General features: G+C 43.0%; 1 protein-coding gene across 1 annotated transcript; it reads right to left on the minus strand.

Annotated features, from left to right (window-relative positions):
• Positions 1-4730: 4730 nt before the first annotated feature.
• Positions 4731-16563, minus strand: tsr1 (TSR1 ribosome maturation factor). The gene is made up of 15 exons (XM_083984392.1): positions 16389-16563; positions 15198-15301; positions 14892-15120; positions 14126-14260; positions 13547-13998; positions 12940-13084; positions 10109-10293; positions 7165-7385; positions 6881-7040; positions 6680-6790; positions 6411-6543; positions 5616-5732; positions 5297-5437; positions 5108-5182; positions 4731-5008 (listed from the first exon to the last, which is right to left on the minus strand). The coding sequence occupies exons 1-15, from the start codon at positions 16513-16515 to the stop codon at positions 4830-4832; spliced, it is 2514 nt and encodes an 837-aa protein (XP_083840518.1). The 5' UTR covers positions 16516-16563; the 3' UTR covers positions 4731-4829.
• Positions 16564-18962: the final 2399 nt, after the last annotated feature.

The raw sequence follows: 18962 nt of genomic DNA on the forward strand, positions 1-18962 counted from the left end.
GCCTCCTCCTGCACCACAGTGTGGGTGTCGACGGCTGGTCGAATGTGTGTATCTCCGCGTATGCGTGTTTGTGTGTCCAACGGGCGTCTGTGCAACACATGGCTGTCCAGTGCACAGTCTCTGCTCCCCGGTCTCTCCTCATTAGCCTCACACAGAGCAGCCATTCCCCTTTTGCCCCCTCACCTCCTCCCACTCCTCTCCTCTCCTCTCCCTCCCTCCTCCTCTCCCCACCTTCCACTCGCAGCACACACAAGGGGATGAGCGGACCTTTTGTTTTCTGTGTCCGACCTGTGCCCCGTTCCAGCCCTCCTCCTTCTCTCTCCTTCTCTCCTCTCCGCTGACTAAATCTCTTTTCCGGCTTGATACTGCTGAAAACCATATGGTGTGTGACATCATCAGGGCAGGAAGCAGGGAGAGGGGAATGGTAGAGCAGGGGAGAGATTGGCTTGCCAGGTCTCTGTGCAGTGATGTCAGCAGAAAAGCACTCTGGGAGGCCTGTTCGGGGGTGAGAGCAGAGCAGGTTGGAAATTTTATCCTTTTTTTTTTTTTTTTTTTTTACTTTTTGGGATTTCACTCCCACCTGGATAATCAGGGCCTGGACAAGGGAAAGTGGAGAGAGAGCACACACCTTGAAGGGAACCTTGATTTGTTAACATGTCGGGTCATGGACTGGTTGCTTAGTCTGACTCCTTTATGTTTGTGTGCAGGTGCAGGTGCTGTTGTTGTTGCTGTTGCAACAACTTCCTCCAAAGATCTCCGAAGAATGTCGATCAAAGGCATTTCAGATAGTTCCAAACAAGGTCTGGGCCATCTTTTGATATCTTGGTCTCATGCAGTGATGCTAAAAACGTCTGCAGATCATCTGTCTACTTCTTCCTTTTAGTCACTGGCAGTCCCAATCTGCTCACCAGGCTTTATGTCTGTCAACCTCCCTCCCTCCCTCTTGCTTTTGTTCTCTGGGTGAACTCTCCAGCTATGTTGTGAGATCCTGCTCTCCATACCATCAGCACAGAGAGCCATCCAGAGATACACATAAACACTCAGTTTGCCACTCACACAGTCAGCATCTCTCTCCTTCACACACAAACACACGTGCACTGAAATACCCCTCCGCTCTGATTAATGGCAGACATGGGGAGTGTGCCAGGCGAGGAGGGAAGGCAGGAGAGGAGAAGGAGGAGAGGAGGAGGAGAAGAGGAGAGGGGAGGAGAGGAGAGGCTGCTGCTGCAGCTGTGGTTTTGGAGTCGGTCTCTGCACCCCCTTGCTGCCCCCTCTCTCCATCTCCTCTCCAGCTCCTCTAGGGACACACGCCTTGGCCAGGCCCCAGGAACCAGGGAGTCAGGACCAGGCTAAGGGGGGAGAAAAAGGGGAACAAGAGAGGGAAGGATATCACAAAAGAAAAGGGAAAAACAGAGCTGACCTAATACAAAAGTATTGTCAGACAGCATCTACATAAACAGGGCAGTGCATGAGATGTTCCGAAAAGAGTTTTAACAGGCAAAACTATACGAAGCATCACATTCGCAACAACACGAGTCTGTAAAAGTTTGTTTCCCGTTTGATCCTGATGCTGTCACATGGTTTTATGTTGCAATAATTGTATTTTGAGATAAATGTTTTTTACCAAATCAAAGACATACAAATCAATATTTTTACTCACCCCAAACACAGCTGTATTGCATTGTAGCTTTTCTGTGCAAAACACACTTGTAGTTTGCTCTTCAATCCATTCACATTTAAGAGGTTGCAGATTCTCCACAGGGGGAGCTGTTTTGTCAGATTTACATCCGTGTACTACATGACGAGTGTGCTGCCCTATAGAACATGAGAGATGTGCAGATGTAGATAATGTCAGTTTTGCCTCCATTCGGCCATGAAACGTTGAAAAACTGCAACAACTTTTAACACTAACACCACTTGCAGGCAGCGAGTTTTACAAGTGCAGCTGCCTTTTTCTTTCTGTAGCTATGTCCGAGTGAGTGAGTTTGACACTTTACTTTTATCAGTTGTCCCATCTTCCAGCCAAAATAAAATCATTCATACATTTTTTAACCCCTCAAATATTTGACATGCAGACATGCGAGTCCATGTTAATAGTTACTTCTCCAAATGATTCCACAAATGACCATCCAGACGTGTAAATGACATTACAAATGAGAAATGATGAGGATGGAAAGAGTCAATGGCAGGATTTATTGGCAAGTGTGTGGGTGAACTTAAGAGAACAGGCTCCAGTTGAAGACTTTTGCTCTGCACGTGGCTGGTTGGCTTCTTTCAAGTAGTGTTGTCAGAAGCACTTGTAATAAATTCAACATTAATGTGTACAGAAGTGGAAAATTTCCTTTTTAACAGTGAAGATGGTGCGATTTGTCATGCTTGGGGAAGGTGTATACAAATGGCTCACCCTTGTTAAGCTTAAGCCTATCAGCTCTGAACTGCACGCTAAGTTTTGTGTTAACCTATGGCTTTATAGTTTGTCTGAGTCAACACATACATGATGTTTGGGTTTGCATGTGCGTGCTCGAACCTGGAGTGTGATCTGCTCACCCCTACTGCCCGGGCTGGTGTGTATTTGAGGCCTATTCTCCCCCCCCCCCACCACCCCCCACTCCTCTCAGTGTTTTATGGGCTGTGTGCTGCGGTGTGGTGACCTCCCTCTCACCCCGGTGCCACCCAGCCGGTGCAGGATTCAGGCGCGCATGGCCCCTGCCAAAACCCCATAGCGCCACATCTGCAATCCATAAACGCCAGCCACTCTCGCTCTCCCTACTCCCTCACCCACACTGCCTCAGTCTCACACTCCTCCATTTCTCTCTCCCTCTCTCTCTCTCTCTCTCTCTCTCACCCACTAACTTTTTATTTTGATTTCCAAATTCTATGCATCCCCCTTTTTTTGTTGGAATTCCTTCTACTGCTTCCTCCCACCACTTCTGGTTTTATTCATGCTGAACATCAACTGGCTCTTCCCCTATCTCTCACTCCCTAACTGCCCCTTCTCTCTCCTTCCGTTTCTTTATCCACATCCAACGGAAAAATCTCTCACCCATTATATCTTCAGTGGGAGCCAACTGAGTGTGGTGGCAGTGAACTGGGAACCACAAGACATTCCTGATCCTAACAGCACTAAGTCACCAGCGTTCACGTCTTCTGACGGTGGCCTGTGCCAAACACACACTTCACTTATCGGCTGGGTTCAGCCTCACCACGTCGCAGTTGGTCCCCAAACAGCTAAATGTTTATCTGTTTCAAATTGATAGTGTCAGAGAAAAAAAAAAGTTAGATTCAGCTTCATTTTTGCACATGTGACTTTAAGAGCATTCTCCATCATGGGGGTATTGAATTCCCCCTCCCCTTACCATGAACTGCTGGCCAGCAGAGCACACAACACCCCTCCCCTCGGCTTTAACAAGATGTGTTCAACACATCACCGTGCCCTTGCCTTCATATGTGCAAAAAAATAGTAAACTTAGAGATAGATTGAGTGTTACCACAAAACTGTCCAGAGCTCCCAGCTTGCCCCCCATGGGCAATAGAGACATTCGTCTTCCTCGATTGTATTATCTTTTTTCTTCAGCTTTTTCCACCATAATCAAATAAAAATGCAGAGTGAACTTTTGCTCCCCTTCGTTTCTTGGATCATGTTCTCCTCTCCATCCCAAAGTCTTCACCTTCTGGTTTCCCAGACATATTGGCATGCCTCTATGGTGCAGTCCCAACAGAGCCCCAAGATGAATCATGTTGCTGCAAGCATGCAAGAGCTCAGTTTTATGATAAATACTGCAATTCATAAATCAGTGTTTTCCGAAGTACGAAAGCATGGGGCAGGGACGGATGCAGAACTGTAGAGCACGCAGCCTCAGTTTGAAAACAACAGAGGGGTCATGATCTGAGTGTGTGTGTGTTGACTTGAGCTAAAAAGGAGGCTTCAGGTCAGGGTGAGACCACCGTGGAGAGAGAGAGAGCTGTGTGTGTGTGTGTGTGTGTGTGTGTGGAGGGATGAGTTCTTCTGGTAGGAGGTGAAGTACTATCAGTGCTTCTATTTTTGGATGTCATACAGTTTCAGTTATTTTTTCCTTCTCTTGCCCTCAGACTATCGTGTTGGCGGTGCCATGAAGCTTAAATAGTTTTAACAGTATTAAATCAATTCCAATTAATTGGGTCTGGGTGGTGGGCTCTTTTTTTGATAAGTTCACTGAGGCATGTTTCTGATAAAAGACTATGTAAATAAAGGAACCTGACAGCTGCTATTTGTCAAAGTCCTAAAAGCCACAAGTCATTCATTAAGATTGTAGAAAAGAATTTTTGCTTAAAAGTACAACTTGGGAGTTCTTTTTCTGATTAAAGTCCTTCAAATATCACAAACATTATCTATATAATGATTTTGCCCTAGTTTGTACAATTGTAATGTGGCTGCAGGCTTTACGCCACATCTGCATGACTTCAAAGAGCTGCCAGTGTAATGGGCTTGACATATGACTAATGTAAAAACTATTATTGACCTACCAGCCATTCTGGCAACAGTCCTTAATATTTGTTTAATCATAAAGTACCCGGCTATTTGTTCACTGGTAGTCACTTAAATATTTTTGACCTATTTCAAACAAAGGTGAGTGTTGCTCCACAGAAAAGTGAAGAGCCTTTATTAATACTTATTCATGTCTGCCATCTAGTGGCCAAAACACGCTCAGCAGCGACTTAGAGCCTACACATAGGAGACACTTTGGATCAAAATAGTTTTAATACATATTTCACTTTTTGAACATGACATGTGACCACACTTATGTTTTTGTTATCCTGTGTCTTTCTTGCATCATCGTGTTGTCCCTCCACTATTCCATGTCCAAGTCATCCATGTCCACTGTGCTCTCTCTCTTGACCCAGGGCAAAGGCAAGGGCACGTAGGGGTCGTAGGTCCAGCGGGGATACACTCTCTTGTACAGATTCATCATGACAGTGTCTTGAGAGCGCAACTGATTATCAAATACACACTTCATGTGACCATGTGTTCCTGAAGAAATAAAAAAAAGTGGTCAGAATGCACAGTAGATAAAAAAAAATAGGGGTCATATGTAAAGAAACTGCTGACTTTGTTGTATTTTGTTCTCACCTAAAGCCTCTTTAATGTGGCCTCTTCGACCCCACTTAGTGCGCAGCTCCACTGGCCTAAACCACATGATATCATCTGTCACAGAAAGAGACAAAGGAGCAGTAAACCATCAATTAAAACCACACAGAGGTCAAACATGATGTAATATTCTGTAGCCGTGGTAACAAAGGTACGAGAGCATCCTCTCACCTCTGTTAAAGAACATGTAACGGACAACTGCAGAGCGCCGGTTAATTTTGAACGGGTGTCCGCTCACTACGATCCTCTTCAGCACAATGCGCTGGGGGTCGCAGCTGAGCAGGCTGCCTGTAGCTACCAGGTCCTGGATGCCTAGACAGACACAGTAAGGAGAACAAAAGCTCAAATACCAGTACAAAAATTAACTTAAGAGAATAATTAAATAAAAGAATTAGGCAACAGGTGGGATGGTCAGAAGTTTAAAACCAATGCAGCCAAACCACTAATGGAATTGACTTATTTTCAAGTATAAACAGACATTTTATCTCACCGTCAGTTCTTTGTTTGAAAAGCAGGACTCCTGCTGGGGAGAAGGTGATGGGAGCGTACACCGACACCACGGCGGGGGCGTCTGGCCTGAGGAAGCGCTCCATCTTATGCTTGTCAGCTGGAGAAGAGCAGATCGAGTTCAGTGCTCAGGTATTCACTTACTCTACACACGGCAGCTTAATCCGTTTCAGGCCTTCACACCTACAATCATTCTGCTAATGTAAGTTAAAGCAGAAGTAAGTGATATATTTGTGTTAATATAAGTCTTAAATAGTTATATCTTCCGACAGCAATCACTTACATAGAGTGTTTGGACCGAAACACGGGTCTGTCAGTCACTCTGCTCTGAGCCGAGGAGAAAACATTTATCGTATCCTACAGTTTTTATCCAATGAGGAGAGAGAACAGCATGCAGGGCTGTGTGTGCAGCCAAGGGACGCCGTGAATGTGGCGACGCAGGGACGAGGGCTGTTATGGTGCGTTCAAGGAAACTCGTAACTCGTGTTTTTCCGACCTGTGAAGTCGTACCAGTTTGATCTGGTACGAGTTCACGGGTCAGAAGTTACGAGTGGCCGTTATAGTGACTTTCACAGGTAAAACAGGTCGGAAAAACACGAGTGGGTTGCCTGGAACGCTACAAAGTCGTAAGTTGTGACTTGAAGCTGTAATTTACGATTTCAAAAGCCTGCCTGGAACGCAGCATTAGCGAAAACGACCGGGTCGCTTACTTCTGCTTTAAACAGAACTAACAACAAATCTGGGTCTTCTAACGCATGTGCTGAACTGTGCCTCCTACCTGAGGTGTGCTGAGAGAAGATGGGAGAGGCCCTGAACCTCCTAAATCCACAGTGGAACACCAGCTCCTCTTTAGATTTGATGGGCTCTGTATTGCTGGGGTGTCTCCTGACCAAGACATGCATCACTGACATCTGTGGCCCGGTGGGGAACAAAATGATGAGGTCAGAAGAGTCAATAACAATGAAACTGTCAGTGTGACTTTGTTTCAAATGGACAGTTACGAAACCAGACACAAAGGCTTTCGGATTTCAGGACTGTGGCTGTTACCTTCTGTTCATGGGGCAAGAGGGACACCAGCACCAGAGGGTTGCCTGACTGGACACTCTCCATCACAGAGAAAGGCACGTCAGCGATGTGCAGTGTGACATACCAGCCGGCCTGACGGAAGAGAAGCGGCAGAGTCAGTGAAGCCACAAATCTAAAAAGAAGCTTAATATCAGTCTTTTATTATTATTATTTTTTTTTTACCATGGCTCCCTCTTCTTCAGCAGCGGCCTCAGCCAGGATGCGGTGGCGAGTGCGTTCAAACTTTTGGAACTGGAAGATGCGTGAATAGTTGAGAGGCAAGTTCTCATTGTGGTCCCAGGGGGAAGAGCGGAAACTTTTCAAACCTCTGTAGCGCTGGAACCTGAAGGACAGAAACAGGATCAGATCAGTCAGAAAAATCATTCAAGATTTTTTCCTTCTTACCTAAAAAAAATAATAAGACATTACATTTACACTTTCTCCTACATCAAAGAAGCAGAACCGACCTGATTCTAGCCTTCGTGTCAATAGGTGTGTCCACCTCATCTGGAAACATTTCATTGGCTCGAGCCTCACGGTAGCGTTTCAGGCCTTCTTCCTCTGCAGCCTCATCCATGTGCTCATCATAGCGCTGATCGGCTCCAGCTCGCTCTGTGGTGCACACCTCTTCTTCCTCCTCCTCCTCCTCCTCCTCATCTTCCTCTTCACCACAACATGAACCGAGGTCCTGAGGAGGGAGGGTACAGTCAAAATCTGTCTTCATGTACTGTAAGCTTGCGGACAAAAGAGGCCTAAAGACTGAATGCTGCTGAATCTTCGATTGCAAACATATCTGCATCATTGCAGAGTGATGTCTTATCATGGCCATAGGAGAGGTAGAAGCAGCAGCCTGCACTAAACGTTGGCTTCATCCAAATCATGGTAGTCATTTCTTCTCTACCTGGCGTGTTGTCTGGAGACATCCCAACACAATGGGAGGTATTTCTATTTAATCTAAAGCACATTTCCAATTATATTCCCTTGTAATGTGATGGAGGAAGACATATCACATATTAAAATCAATATTGCAAGATACAACATGAGACATTACAACATCATAATTGCAATGTTCAGTTCTTGCTTCCAAATTCTCCCCCATACTAAGCAAATTTTCCAAACTGCATCCTTTCCAAACAATAACCAGACAGACCTGCTGGGAACACAAGTGCAGTCAAAGAGATTCTAAGTATAGAAATTGTAATTGTATAATAGCCAAACATAAACAAGACCTGCCCGGCCACAACAACAGCAGTGTTTTGAGAAGACTTGCACTGTGCTTGGTAGTATTTGTATCTGTATGTGTGTCAATGTAGTAAGGAGTTGCCAGAATTCAAATAATGGGAATCCTTAGTTTGCATATATTCAAATCTTGTGCTGTTCCCAGTGTGTCAACAAACCACTGCCTCAAGCATCTCCAGACATCTGCGCTTAGAATATCTAGAGATTCAGCTTCCAGAGGAAATACGTTTACATCAGGAAGTGAATCATCAAAGAAGACACGCAGCGCAGTGCTCCAGTGACTGGCAAATTACAGGAGGAGCCTCATACATGAGGGGAAAGCACTCAGCAGGGGGCTGATTCACAACCTTTCCAACATCCCTGCTGCAGTAATAATAATCATTATCATTTGAAGTACCCGTTTCCCTATTGTTACCCCCTCCCCTAAATATGTATTCCTGTACGCTGACCTCCACATCAAACACATGCTAATAACAATTACAGACTATAATGAACCCGTTGCATAAGGAGAGTTTCCCTCGACTTCTTTTCAAGCGGCACAGCAAATAAATAAATGATCGGCCCCTCCCTTCGTCCAGACAGGAAGTTCTTTTCACAGGGGCAGGAAGACAGGAGGCTTCTCTCGGGACTCCTGCTCCAAACACTATTGTTGTGGTGAGCAGCCTGGCACTGCAGCCCAGAGACAGACACTGAGAAAACAAACAGTTTTTCTCCGCCGCGAAGTGCACTGACCGTGGGTCACGTATGCACCGCGCCGGTCCCGGGAACCATGGACACTTGGACATCACAGCTTCCGCCACAGAGCATTATCATCCTCCGCAAGATTACACTCTTTTACTATTGCTATGACAACAACAGCCAGCTGTGCAAACTAGGTGTGTTCAGGCTATACTGCTAACATGACTAATGGAAAAATCAATTAAGAAAAATGAAAATGAGTTACAAATTCAATAACTGAATAATTAATTTAACTGTTTTTACTTGTTTTAGAGAAAACTATCAAATTGAAAAATGATCCTAAATTGTCCTTGAAATTATTGCACTAAAAAAATCACCCGCCCCAAATTACCTTCAAATTCAGTCTTATCTTACACATGTTTAAGTTGTTCTCAACAGAAATGTCTTACATTGATAGAATGTCCTTTGACACATTAATTACTTACAAAAAGTTAGGGATATTCGACTTTGGGATGAGATTTATGGAAAATGTAAAAAGTTCATGCTACAGTGATATTATATCATGAAAGTGGGGCATTTAAGTTGGAGTATGGAATAATCAACAATGTACTGTGGCCAAAGGACGTCCACTTCTCTGCCTTTCTGTGACTCTTCCAGTCTCTCTGTTCAACCTGCTGATTACACTCTGCGACACTGCTCAGTGGACACTTCCCTCTGATAACATCCCATTTGAAGCCTCAACATGTCCAGGTGCTGTTGATGGACAGGTGGATTAGGTGTCGCCTTGGTCTCATGATGTCAGAATGTGAAAAGCACGGTGAATAGAAGTGCAAAAGTTTAGAAAAGATCAAATTAAAGCAGAAGTAAGCGGAATATTTGTGTTAATATAAGTCTTAAATAGTTATATCTTCCGACGGGAATCACTTATATAGAGTGTTTGGTCCGAAACACGGGTCTGTCAGTCACTCTGCTCTGCTGTAAGCTGAGGAGAAAACTTTCCTTGTATCCTACAACCTTTATCCAATGAGGAGAGAGAACGGCATAAAGGGGCGGTCCTCTCTGTGTGTGCAGCCAAGGGATGCGTGTGAATGTGGTGACGTGGGGACGAGGGGGGGGGCTGCTAACTCCATCGGCTGACAAGAAGTTAGCCAAAACGACCGGATCGCTTACTTCTGCTTTAAGTTCACCTGTAAAGGTTATAGTGCATTTGAGGTGCATTCTGAAATTTTATCTGAAAAGCTGAATATCCCTAACGTTTTGTGAGTATCGGTAGTGTGTGAGATCCTGTGGAGGGCCCGGAACTTAGTTTCCGACCACAAACCTCATGTTGATGTTTGAGTCGATGTGAGGATCTAAGGGCAGAGGATGTTGTAATGATGCTATGTAAAGCCCTTTGAGACAAACTGTAAAAATGGGCTACATAAATAGAAATCGCCTTGCTTTATTTCCTGTCGTCTCCTCTGTCTGCACTAAAAGGCTTAAAATAACATGTACCTGGGAGTTATTTTCGTCGTCCTCTCCATCCATGGCCTCGTCCATCATGTCATCATCATCATCATCCTCACTGCTCTCTTCATCAATCTCTCCACTCTCCTCCTCATCGTCATCAACAATCCATGTGGCCTGGTAGTCTGACGTTCCTTTGGGAACCTTCATTACACGTTTGTTCTTCCTGGCCTCTAAACAACAAAGAGAAACACCAAAGAAAATGTAGTACTGTCTTATTGTGGTAGGTTTAATTGTATATTGCCAATTGAATTGTTCAAAATTAAACATTTTTAACCATAAACAGGGATGCAAACGGGTCAGGACCAAAAAAGAGAGGAATTGTCGTGGGGGGGGGGGGGGGGGGCTCACCATTAACAATATCACAGAAAAGTCTATTTCCAGTAGTTCAACCCCAACCAAGTATTGAGTGCATATAGATGGGCAGTTTTCAGAAGGCCAACATTTCTATATTAAAAATGCTTTAAAAAAATAAAAACCATTGCAATATTTCAATTTTGGAGATACTGATTTTTAGGTCTTCACTGAATGTTAGTCATAATTATTACTATTAAAATAAACTGAAGAAATAAAGACATGGGATTTAACATCCCATTCAGTGTGTAATGGACATATAGGCCGATATAATGTGTTAGTTTCACTTTAATTGAACACATTCTACATCGCGGAGGCGACGTCTCTCCTTCACCTCTGAAACGGGGCAGAGCTCCGTGGGAGACACCTGCCTGACACAGCAACGGACATGCACGGGGGGGGAAACGGCGGCGCCGTCGCACCGAATGCACGCGGATACGCGCCGCTTTGGGTAACGAGCGCGCACGTCGCGTCTACATTGGAGGTGAATAGGAAGGCTTTGGGACTGATTGACTGTGGACCACCACCAGTCTGATCAGGTCCATCACAGCACAGCAGCTGCAGCTCTGCCCCGCTGTCACATGATGCATATCAGCGCAATCTGTTTACATTAAACCGACATCAGGAGAATAATGAGAATTATGATTAAAAAACATATATATTTGTTTCGAATTTTGGCCCCTGGATCATGATTTTTTTGGGCGCGTTCTTGGTAAAAAAAAAAAAAAATCCTCTAAAAAAAAGACAGTTGGGATCCATAATGTGTCTCATAACAGTATACTGTGCGTCACGTTATCGCAGAAATGTTGTTGTAGGCCTGTGCATATTCTCATTTGTCCAGGTCATAGTATTTCAAAGGAGGTTAAATCGAAAGCAACTGGACTTATACTGAGTCTCCACACCAGATAGTTGGACCAGTCCCAGCCTGGTCAGATGCTACATGAACTGATGAAGCCTCTTGGATGAGAGGTGAAACGTCTTCCTATAGCCTACTTTTTTTTTTCAAAGGAGGTTAAATCGAAAGCAACTGGACTTAGTTATAATAAGTAAATAACTAAGTCCAGTTGCTTTCGATTTAACCTCCTTTGAAAAAGAAAAAAAAAAAAAAAATTGTTGTAGTGAATTATTTTTTTGAAACGAGTGAAAACGAGCGCTAATTCGCGTATCTCGCGTATCTCGCGTTTGGTTGCGCGTAAAAGCTCGCGCGAAAAAAAAGCGTTCCTCGTGTTTGGTGGGAAGCCCCTTTGGGTCTTCCCACCAAACACGATGAAATAGACGAAGACGCGAGGGTCCCGTCGCCATAAAAGAATCGGGTGTATTGCGTCGCAAAAAAAAAAGTCGCTTATACCGCGTCTCGCGCCTAATCGCGTCTTTGCGTCACGGCCTTTTACACCGCGGACGTAACGAATAAACGGTGACGGTGTGAACGAACAACATAGAACAGGACCAGACGTGGCGTTGTTTCCTCTTTTCACCGACAGCTCCACTCTCCCTTACTTACACAACTACTGTTATTGTTGAGGCCAGAGGATTGTGGGATTTGTAGTTTTTGACCAATCGCAGGTTGTGCTCTTTCTTTTTTGTGATTTTCCTGGTTCACACATGTTTGTTTTTTTTAGGGGCAAATGCGAGCGAAATGCTCGCCCATGGTGGGCATACGAAAATTTAAGAGCTGTCTTATTTAAGTCTTGAACACAATAATTCAACAAATTTAAGACATTTTAAGGCCTAAAAGTGTGTAATGGACATATAGGCCTATATAATGTGCTATAACCAGAGACAACCATGAATGAGTTCGCCTCAGTTTCACGTGATTGTCACTGTCAGCCTGTTAGAAAAACATTTTACTGACCCCAGCTGAGACCCCCCCCCCCCAGCTGAGACGCTGAGACCCCCCCCCCTCCCAAAAACAAAAACTCTTCGGATCTGAACGATTCACACAAGTCACCTAATTGGTCATGAAAAAAGCGAGTTTCGCTTTTCGGCGCGCTGTTTGCATCCCTGCATAAAGGTGTTTAAGTACGCAACATGCACTGTTGCGTGAACCGATGACTGCCTTAATCTGTTAACAGTTATCGGTTTATGCCATTGACGTAGTTTACATAAACCTGAAAACTCCAGTTTTCCAATTATAATTGTTTTATTTGTGTGCATATAAAGTAATGCATCATTATCAGATCCATTTTGGAAACTTTCAAACTGATTCCTAAATGTCACCTCATGGTGGATTATGAAATTGTACTTGAATGACCTGTTTGACTTGTAAAACACTTCCTCAGTGTGATTAGATGAAGGCATTCTATGATCACTAATAATTCCCTCCCTCCTTAAATAGTTGATCTGCTGTAGTCAAGCCAACTGCCTCAACTTGAAGCGGTTGCAATACTGATCAGCATCTGATGCAGGATCCCAGGTATCTTCATCTTACCAACTGTGTGATTTAAAAATGAATTGTGTTTCTGCACCTTCAGCTTCCAGCAGCTCTGATTCAGTCGGCCATGTCTGTTCTCCTTCCATGGGATCCACCTCAGCCTCAGTCTGCAGATTCTCCCTGCAGGACGGATCTGCTTTCATGAGCACCCGCACAGGAGCCGCATCTTCACCTCCGTCCTGGGGGCAACACAAATGACTGGGTAAACAGAGTCAACATTTAAACGCCACTAAGACACTCTTTTCATGTGAAAATCTTTTAAAAGTACCACAGTTGTGTTAATAAAGTGAGCATTTCTAAATGTCCGTGGCAAGTTGAGTGCTGCAAGCCAAATTATTTCTTGTTAACACTATTGCAGCTATATGAGGCACCCGTCTGACAGGTGTCAGTGCTGCAGAACCCTGGGCTCCCTCCTGGCGAGCTGTTTGAGTAAATATGCAAGTTCCATTTTTCTTCATTTATAAGTGTACCCTAATAATATTGTATTGTTTTTTATTATATAAAGAAGACTTTATAAATAATATAAATGCATATTAGGAAATATTTGATTCATACCACTGCAATTTCAGACATTAGAAATTGAAAATAATTTATTGAAAATAAATGAAAATAGCAATAAGTTTGAGTCCAAAAACACATACCAACATGTGGATATCTCCTTCCTTGCCAGATTTTGCTGGTCTGGAGGATAAATTGATGGGGAGAGGATCTGATGGCGCATCAATCTGATTGAGCAGAAAGTCTCCATGTCCACTGATGTGCACCAGTCTGTCAACCCGGAGAGGACGGCCGCGAACATACCCAGAGACACAGAGGGTACCCAGGCCGGTGGGTCCACTACCTGTCCCCTCAGCAGGGCTGTTGGGTGTAAATGTGGCATTCTGGCCTAAAAGATGGGAACGTCGGGAGCGGAAACCAAGCTTCCTCTGTCTCTGGGTGCCCAGGTGTCTGAGGAGTAGAGTGGCGTCCTGCTCTGAATCCAGCGAGAAGAGACGAGCATCGGGGAAACGGATCTCTGTGATCTTTGACAGGGCTCTCTTGGACTCAACCCTCTTTTTCACAGGGAGATCAGCGAAGCCCTGACACACCAGCGCTACATTCAGGAAAAGACAATATTGTTAGAAGGTGTAGACCGAGAAGAAATCAAAGCGCTACCAGAACAGCAGTCTATTCCAGTGTCAATGGTGGAGTCTGAGTTCTGTGATCAGGTTTATACTCACCATTGCTGGGGAGCCCCTGGGCGAAGAGGCAGGACAGACAATAGTCTCCATAGCTGTCCCAAGCTTCAGTAGAGTCCAGAACAAATACAAGACTGTCTGCGATCTTTGCCACATCCAACAGGGAGTGCATATCAGCTGTCCAGAGAAAACAAAATACTTGTCAAAGTCTACATTTGTACAACAAGGTATGTGACAGTGTAATATATAAATACTCTAAACTGCTCTATAAAAAGCCTTTACAATTATACATTATAAATTTAACTGACAGTGAGAGGAAAAAGAGTTTGGGATTAGCAGGAAAAAGACTAGTTACAAGTTAGAATCAGGTACAATCTACGTTTATTCTTTTCCAGAGAGCTGTCTTTAGGTTATCTTCTTCATACTATGTCATCAGTGTAAAACTCAGTGTGACATATTTTTGATCTTCAGACTAACAAAAGTAACACAATAAAGCCATATTTTATCATTATTCTTATTATTTTATCGTTATTCTCAAGGGGAAAAACCTCAGAAGGGAAAATGTGAAGACTAAGAAGATTTTGGGCTCTTATTTAGAGGATACGTTGTTACAAACCTATTTACCTTTTATATAATTCCTTAATTAAATTTTTTATTTAATTGTAAGATAATGTTTGATAGAGGCAGTAGAAAAGGTGTCAGACAGCACTTATTTATATAAATACAAATGTATTTATTTAAAAAAAAAAAAAAAAAAAACACAGATCAGCAACTCTAGAAAGAACAGTTCATATAATTTAAGACTTACATGTGCTGAGGCTGAGAAAGGTGAACCTTTGTTTAAAACGAGGCAGAATCAGTCCAAAACTGTCACTGATGCCACTGACGCAGCGCTCCTGATGTACGACCCCCCCAGCAGCCTCGGCCCGGAGCAGCTTGGTAATGGCACCAGCATCGACTCCGGCGTGAAGGGACACCACAGCGACTAAATGAGGGGGGCCGTCCCTGCTGCCAAGACGTCGCTTCTCCGTCAGGACCTGAACAGGTGAGGGTCATGAAAACTCTGCAGCACCACTGAGGAATTCAAGCACAACTGTGTGAAATCAGATATTACCATGTCTTTCTTATTCCTGCGTAGCTGGTTGGCTTTGTGCCTTCTGTCCATCCTCTTCTGCTCCTTCCTCTGTTTTTTTGTGAGGGCGGTCACTGACACTCTCCCTGTGTGAAAAAAGTTTAACACAAGGATTTACTCCAACTGTATGCTGCCACATCCAAAATCCCAAGTGAACTAAATATGTGGTGCACTTTCACAGCCATATTTGGATGCATTTTTGAACAAACCTCACTGTATTTGCACTACATTAAGTATTTAATGTATAATATGGTGCAAAACTCCATCTGATGACTAATCTAGCTTTTGTGCTATGTTTTCTATAGCATTATTTATGTATGTCACGGTCTACTACAGTACCAGCTACATGCTGAGCTTGGTTTAGACTTGGGCTGTAGCATGACAAAACAAACCATGGCCTTGGTGCTTGTGACAAGCCAGAGGCCCTCTTGTACATTAGCTTGTCACCTGCCTTCTGTACATGTTTCATTATTCAATATTTGAACTGCTGTTCGGTTTGACTGTGTTCTTGGGGGAAAACATATTAAGTTGTCAATAAACCTGCAGTAGATGTTGATAGCTTTCTATGGGCCACTGGAGTTATGATTGATTTCTATCTTTGTTTTTGATGAACAGCACGTATTTTATAAAGCAACAGAGTTCAGAGCAATTCAATTATTTATAGTGCTACAAAACCATGTGATTTTGATTTTTATTAAAAACATAGACAAATGTATGAAAGTTGCGGCGAGGTAGGTTGTCATACCTCGCCGCAACTTTCAAACAAAGTCTGAAATCAATTCAAATCGCCCAGTTTAACATCGTGTGAAAACAGTTTTTCTCTCCTGTAGTCTGAGGACAGCTGATAGGTCACACCCGCTTTAAATGGTCAGAGCTGAACAGGAGACAAATTTATACAATGTCAAACAACACTTCACGTTATCGGGCGTTTTCTCTCAATTTATTCAAAGGTGATGTGTAAAACACATGAAAACACTTGACTAACACGCACCAAGGTTTTCTACTGTACTGATTCCAGCTCTAGAGCCACTGGAAAACCTAACACGTGTGTGTCTGCAGAGCCGTAGCCAGAGCGATATCTCCGTGGCTCTGGCCGTAGCTACAGCCTCGAGCTAACACGTCGCAACTAACTCAGACCGTAAAACAGTCACCTTTTAATCGATCATTGCTTACCTTTGTTCTCTCTTTCGATTTCACCTTTCGTCCGGTGCTTGCCATGTTTGTGTCCTTTATTTTTCTGTTTATAAGCGCCAGGTCTGTGGCCCTGTTGTTTTTCCCCACTCGCAACCATTTTCACCATGTGGGTAACTCACTCTGACATTATACTTCCGCCTTTCACAGTTTCCGGAGAGTTCCCTTCGAAATAAAAGCTCGGGTAATGGCCGTGGGTGTGTAATGTCAGTAATATGACATGCATTGATATTTGGGACACATTTTGTACACCGGTTGATATTTACAAAATACTTATATTCTTGTATGTCCGTGTCCGTCCTCTCCACATGATATCAGTGCTTTGACCTCGGATAGTTTAGGGACAAGTTCTGGAAAAACAGGAATTTCTTCCTGTAACTCTACTATTACAGGTTATTACTATGTTATGCCACTTCAGCTACTTTTATTTCGCCACATCTCTGAGACAAATACCTGAATGTAGCTGTAACTCAGTGTGGCAGCTGTAGCACAGGTGTTTTCAATCACACTAGCTGATTAGACGTTCACATTTCTTGATAGGAACTTTGCGAATTTAATTAGGCCTATGTCACAAAATCCTCTGTAATAACAACAATAATAGCTGTAATAAAAGTTGTCCTGCCTCATTAACGTACTGCAAAACATAAAAAAGTAATCAAAAAAAGTGGGTTTGCAGTGTTCTTTAAGACATTATATAAAATATGAAACATTATAATTGATTAAGCTACCAAACAGTGTAATATGTAGTTATTAATAACCCCTTTCTCAAATATACATAATATTAAAATGCTGCATACTTGCTGCAGTGATTATTGTGATACATAGGAATATAACACAATAACCACTGACACTTTCAATCTATCCCTTGCAATACTTAGAATTGTGAATTAAGAAGATCTCAAATAATGATGTACATGATGTTAATATGCACAGTTACATAAACCCACCTCTGAGAAGATCAATCCATCCTCTTCTCAAAAGTCTCCAATGATTCATCGCCCTTTTAGTTATGCAATTCTGTTTTTTTCCCTGATGTTTGAGGCCTTTCTTTACAAAAAAATATACTCCCTCCTTTGGCTGGGAGACAGTGTGAGGGGGGGAAGGAGGAGAAGGTAGTGATGGAGGCAAAATAGGAAAATGAATAGGCCTCTGATGCAATGAACTGCAAAATGGGGCAAAACCCAAGCTTACACCTCCTACACCTGTTCCTTCAGATCATGTTACTGCCATAGCACCATCCTAAGGTTAATGTGTCTCTTTTTTCTTTTTCTTTTTTGCCCTAATGTGGTAGTAAATACGTATAAAGGAATTATTCCTGAAACCTGTAAATTATTCATGTTTCGGGAATAGTTGTTCAGCCTTCTACAATCAATTCATCTATGGCTTTGACCAATTTAGAGAAAAAAATAATACTTATTCACTCATTTTAATCGTAGCATATCATTATCATCAATCTTAAAAGTGAGTTGTACATACATTTTTTTACACTGACATTAAGAGCCCATCATTTGGTTTGCAGTTATTAGAGCCTTATATGCAAAACCTTCTGCTTTTTGTTGTTGAGTATGGTCAGGAGTCAGGACTATTGGAAGCTCAAAACAGCCAAATTTATTGCTGTCACCTAATGATCTCCATTATTTATGGAGACGCCCCAGATTTAACACACATGCAGCACCAGTCACATGTGGCATCGTCTGAAGAGAAACTTTAACAGATATAAGAGTCAGTATAACTTTGCCATTTGGCTTTACAACAGACATATTGTTGTACAGGCCGAGTTACCATGCAGATGGAAAGAGAGAGAAAGAGAGACTGAACTTGCTGACTATCACGCACTGCCTGAAGGTAGAAAATTACATAATCTCTGTCTGCTGATAAAGGATTCCTATGAAGTATGCCATAAGTAATTTCAGGAATCAGATACAATTTAACGTTCAATTTTTAATCTTACAATCATTCTTTACCATGTGGTTTGAGACATGTAGCTATAATTATAGTTTAAATCCCCAGGAAAAACACAGAAGATCTTGAGATGAATTATCATCCCCAGGAAAAACACAGAAGATCTTGAGATGAATTATCTGGCCCTTCAACAACAAAGTCTAGGTTGTTGAGGATCCCCAGGGTAAGACACGTAACACTGTTCCATGGGCCTACTTGCATTGGCCTTGGAAGTAGGCTACTATCCTGAATATGTGTGTTGTTTTGAATATTGTTGGTGGAAGCCAGGGATGACAACTAAATTATTGTGGACTCCCAGCCAGTGAAACTGTAGCCTTAATATTCTCCAGTTCCTGTCAATGCTGTTTCATGTAGCCTAGTTGAGCTACGGTCTGTTCCATCTGGTAGGCCTACTGTCCATCTACTGACACGCCACAGCATTTCATGATACCTGCAATGTTTATGGTTGGTCCCAGTTCCTTAAGAATCAGGCAAGTAGGCCTACCTTCATTTTATCTAGCATATGTAAATATTTACTATTTAGTAAGTAGTCTAATGAAATCTATGGACAAGCTAAAATATAGGCTATTTCATTACTGACATTGAAGAGAGAGA

Source organism: Trachurus trachurus, assembly GCF_905171665.1.
Source record: "Trachurus trachurus genome assembly, chromosome: 13".
In the NCBI taxonomy this organism is placed as follows: domain Eukaryota; kingdom Metazoa; phylum Chordata; class Actinopteri; order Carangiformes; family Carangidae; genus Trachurus; species Trachurus trachurus.

Coding starts and splice junctions, on each gene's coding strand:
- tsr1 (XM_083984392.1), bottom strand. CDS start 16,515: ATGGTGAAAATGGTTGCGAGTGGGGAAAAACAACAGGGCCACAGACCT. Junction 15,302..16,388: donor AATCGAAAGAGAGAACAAAG/GTAAGCAATGAT, acceptor TTTTTCACACAG/GGAGAGTGTCAGTGACCGCC. Junction 14,261..14,891: donor CTTTCTCAGCCTCAGCACAT/GTAAGTCTTAAA, acceptor TTCTCTGGACAG/CTGATATGCACTCCCTGTTG.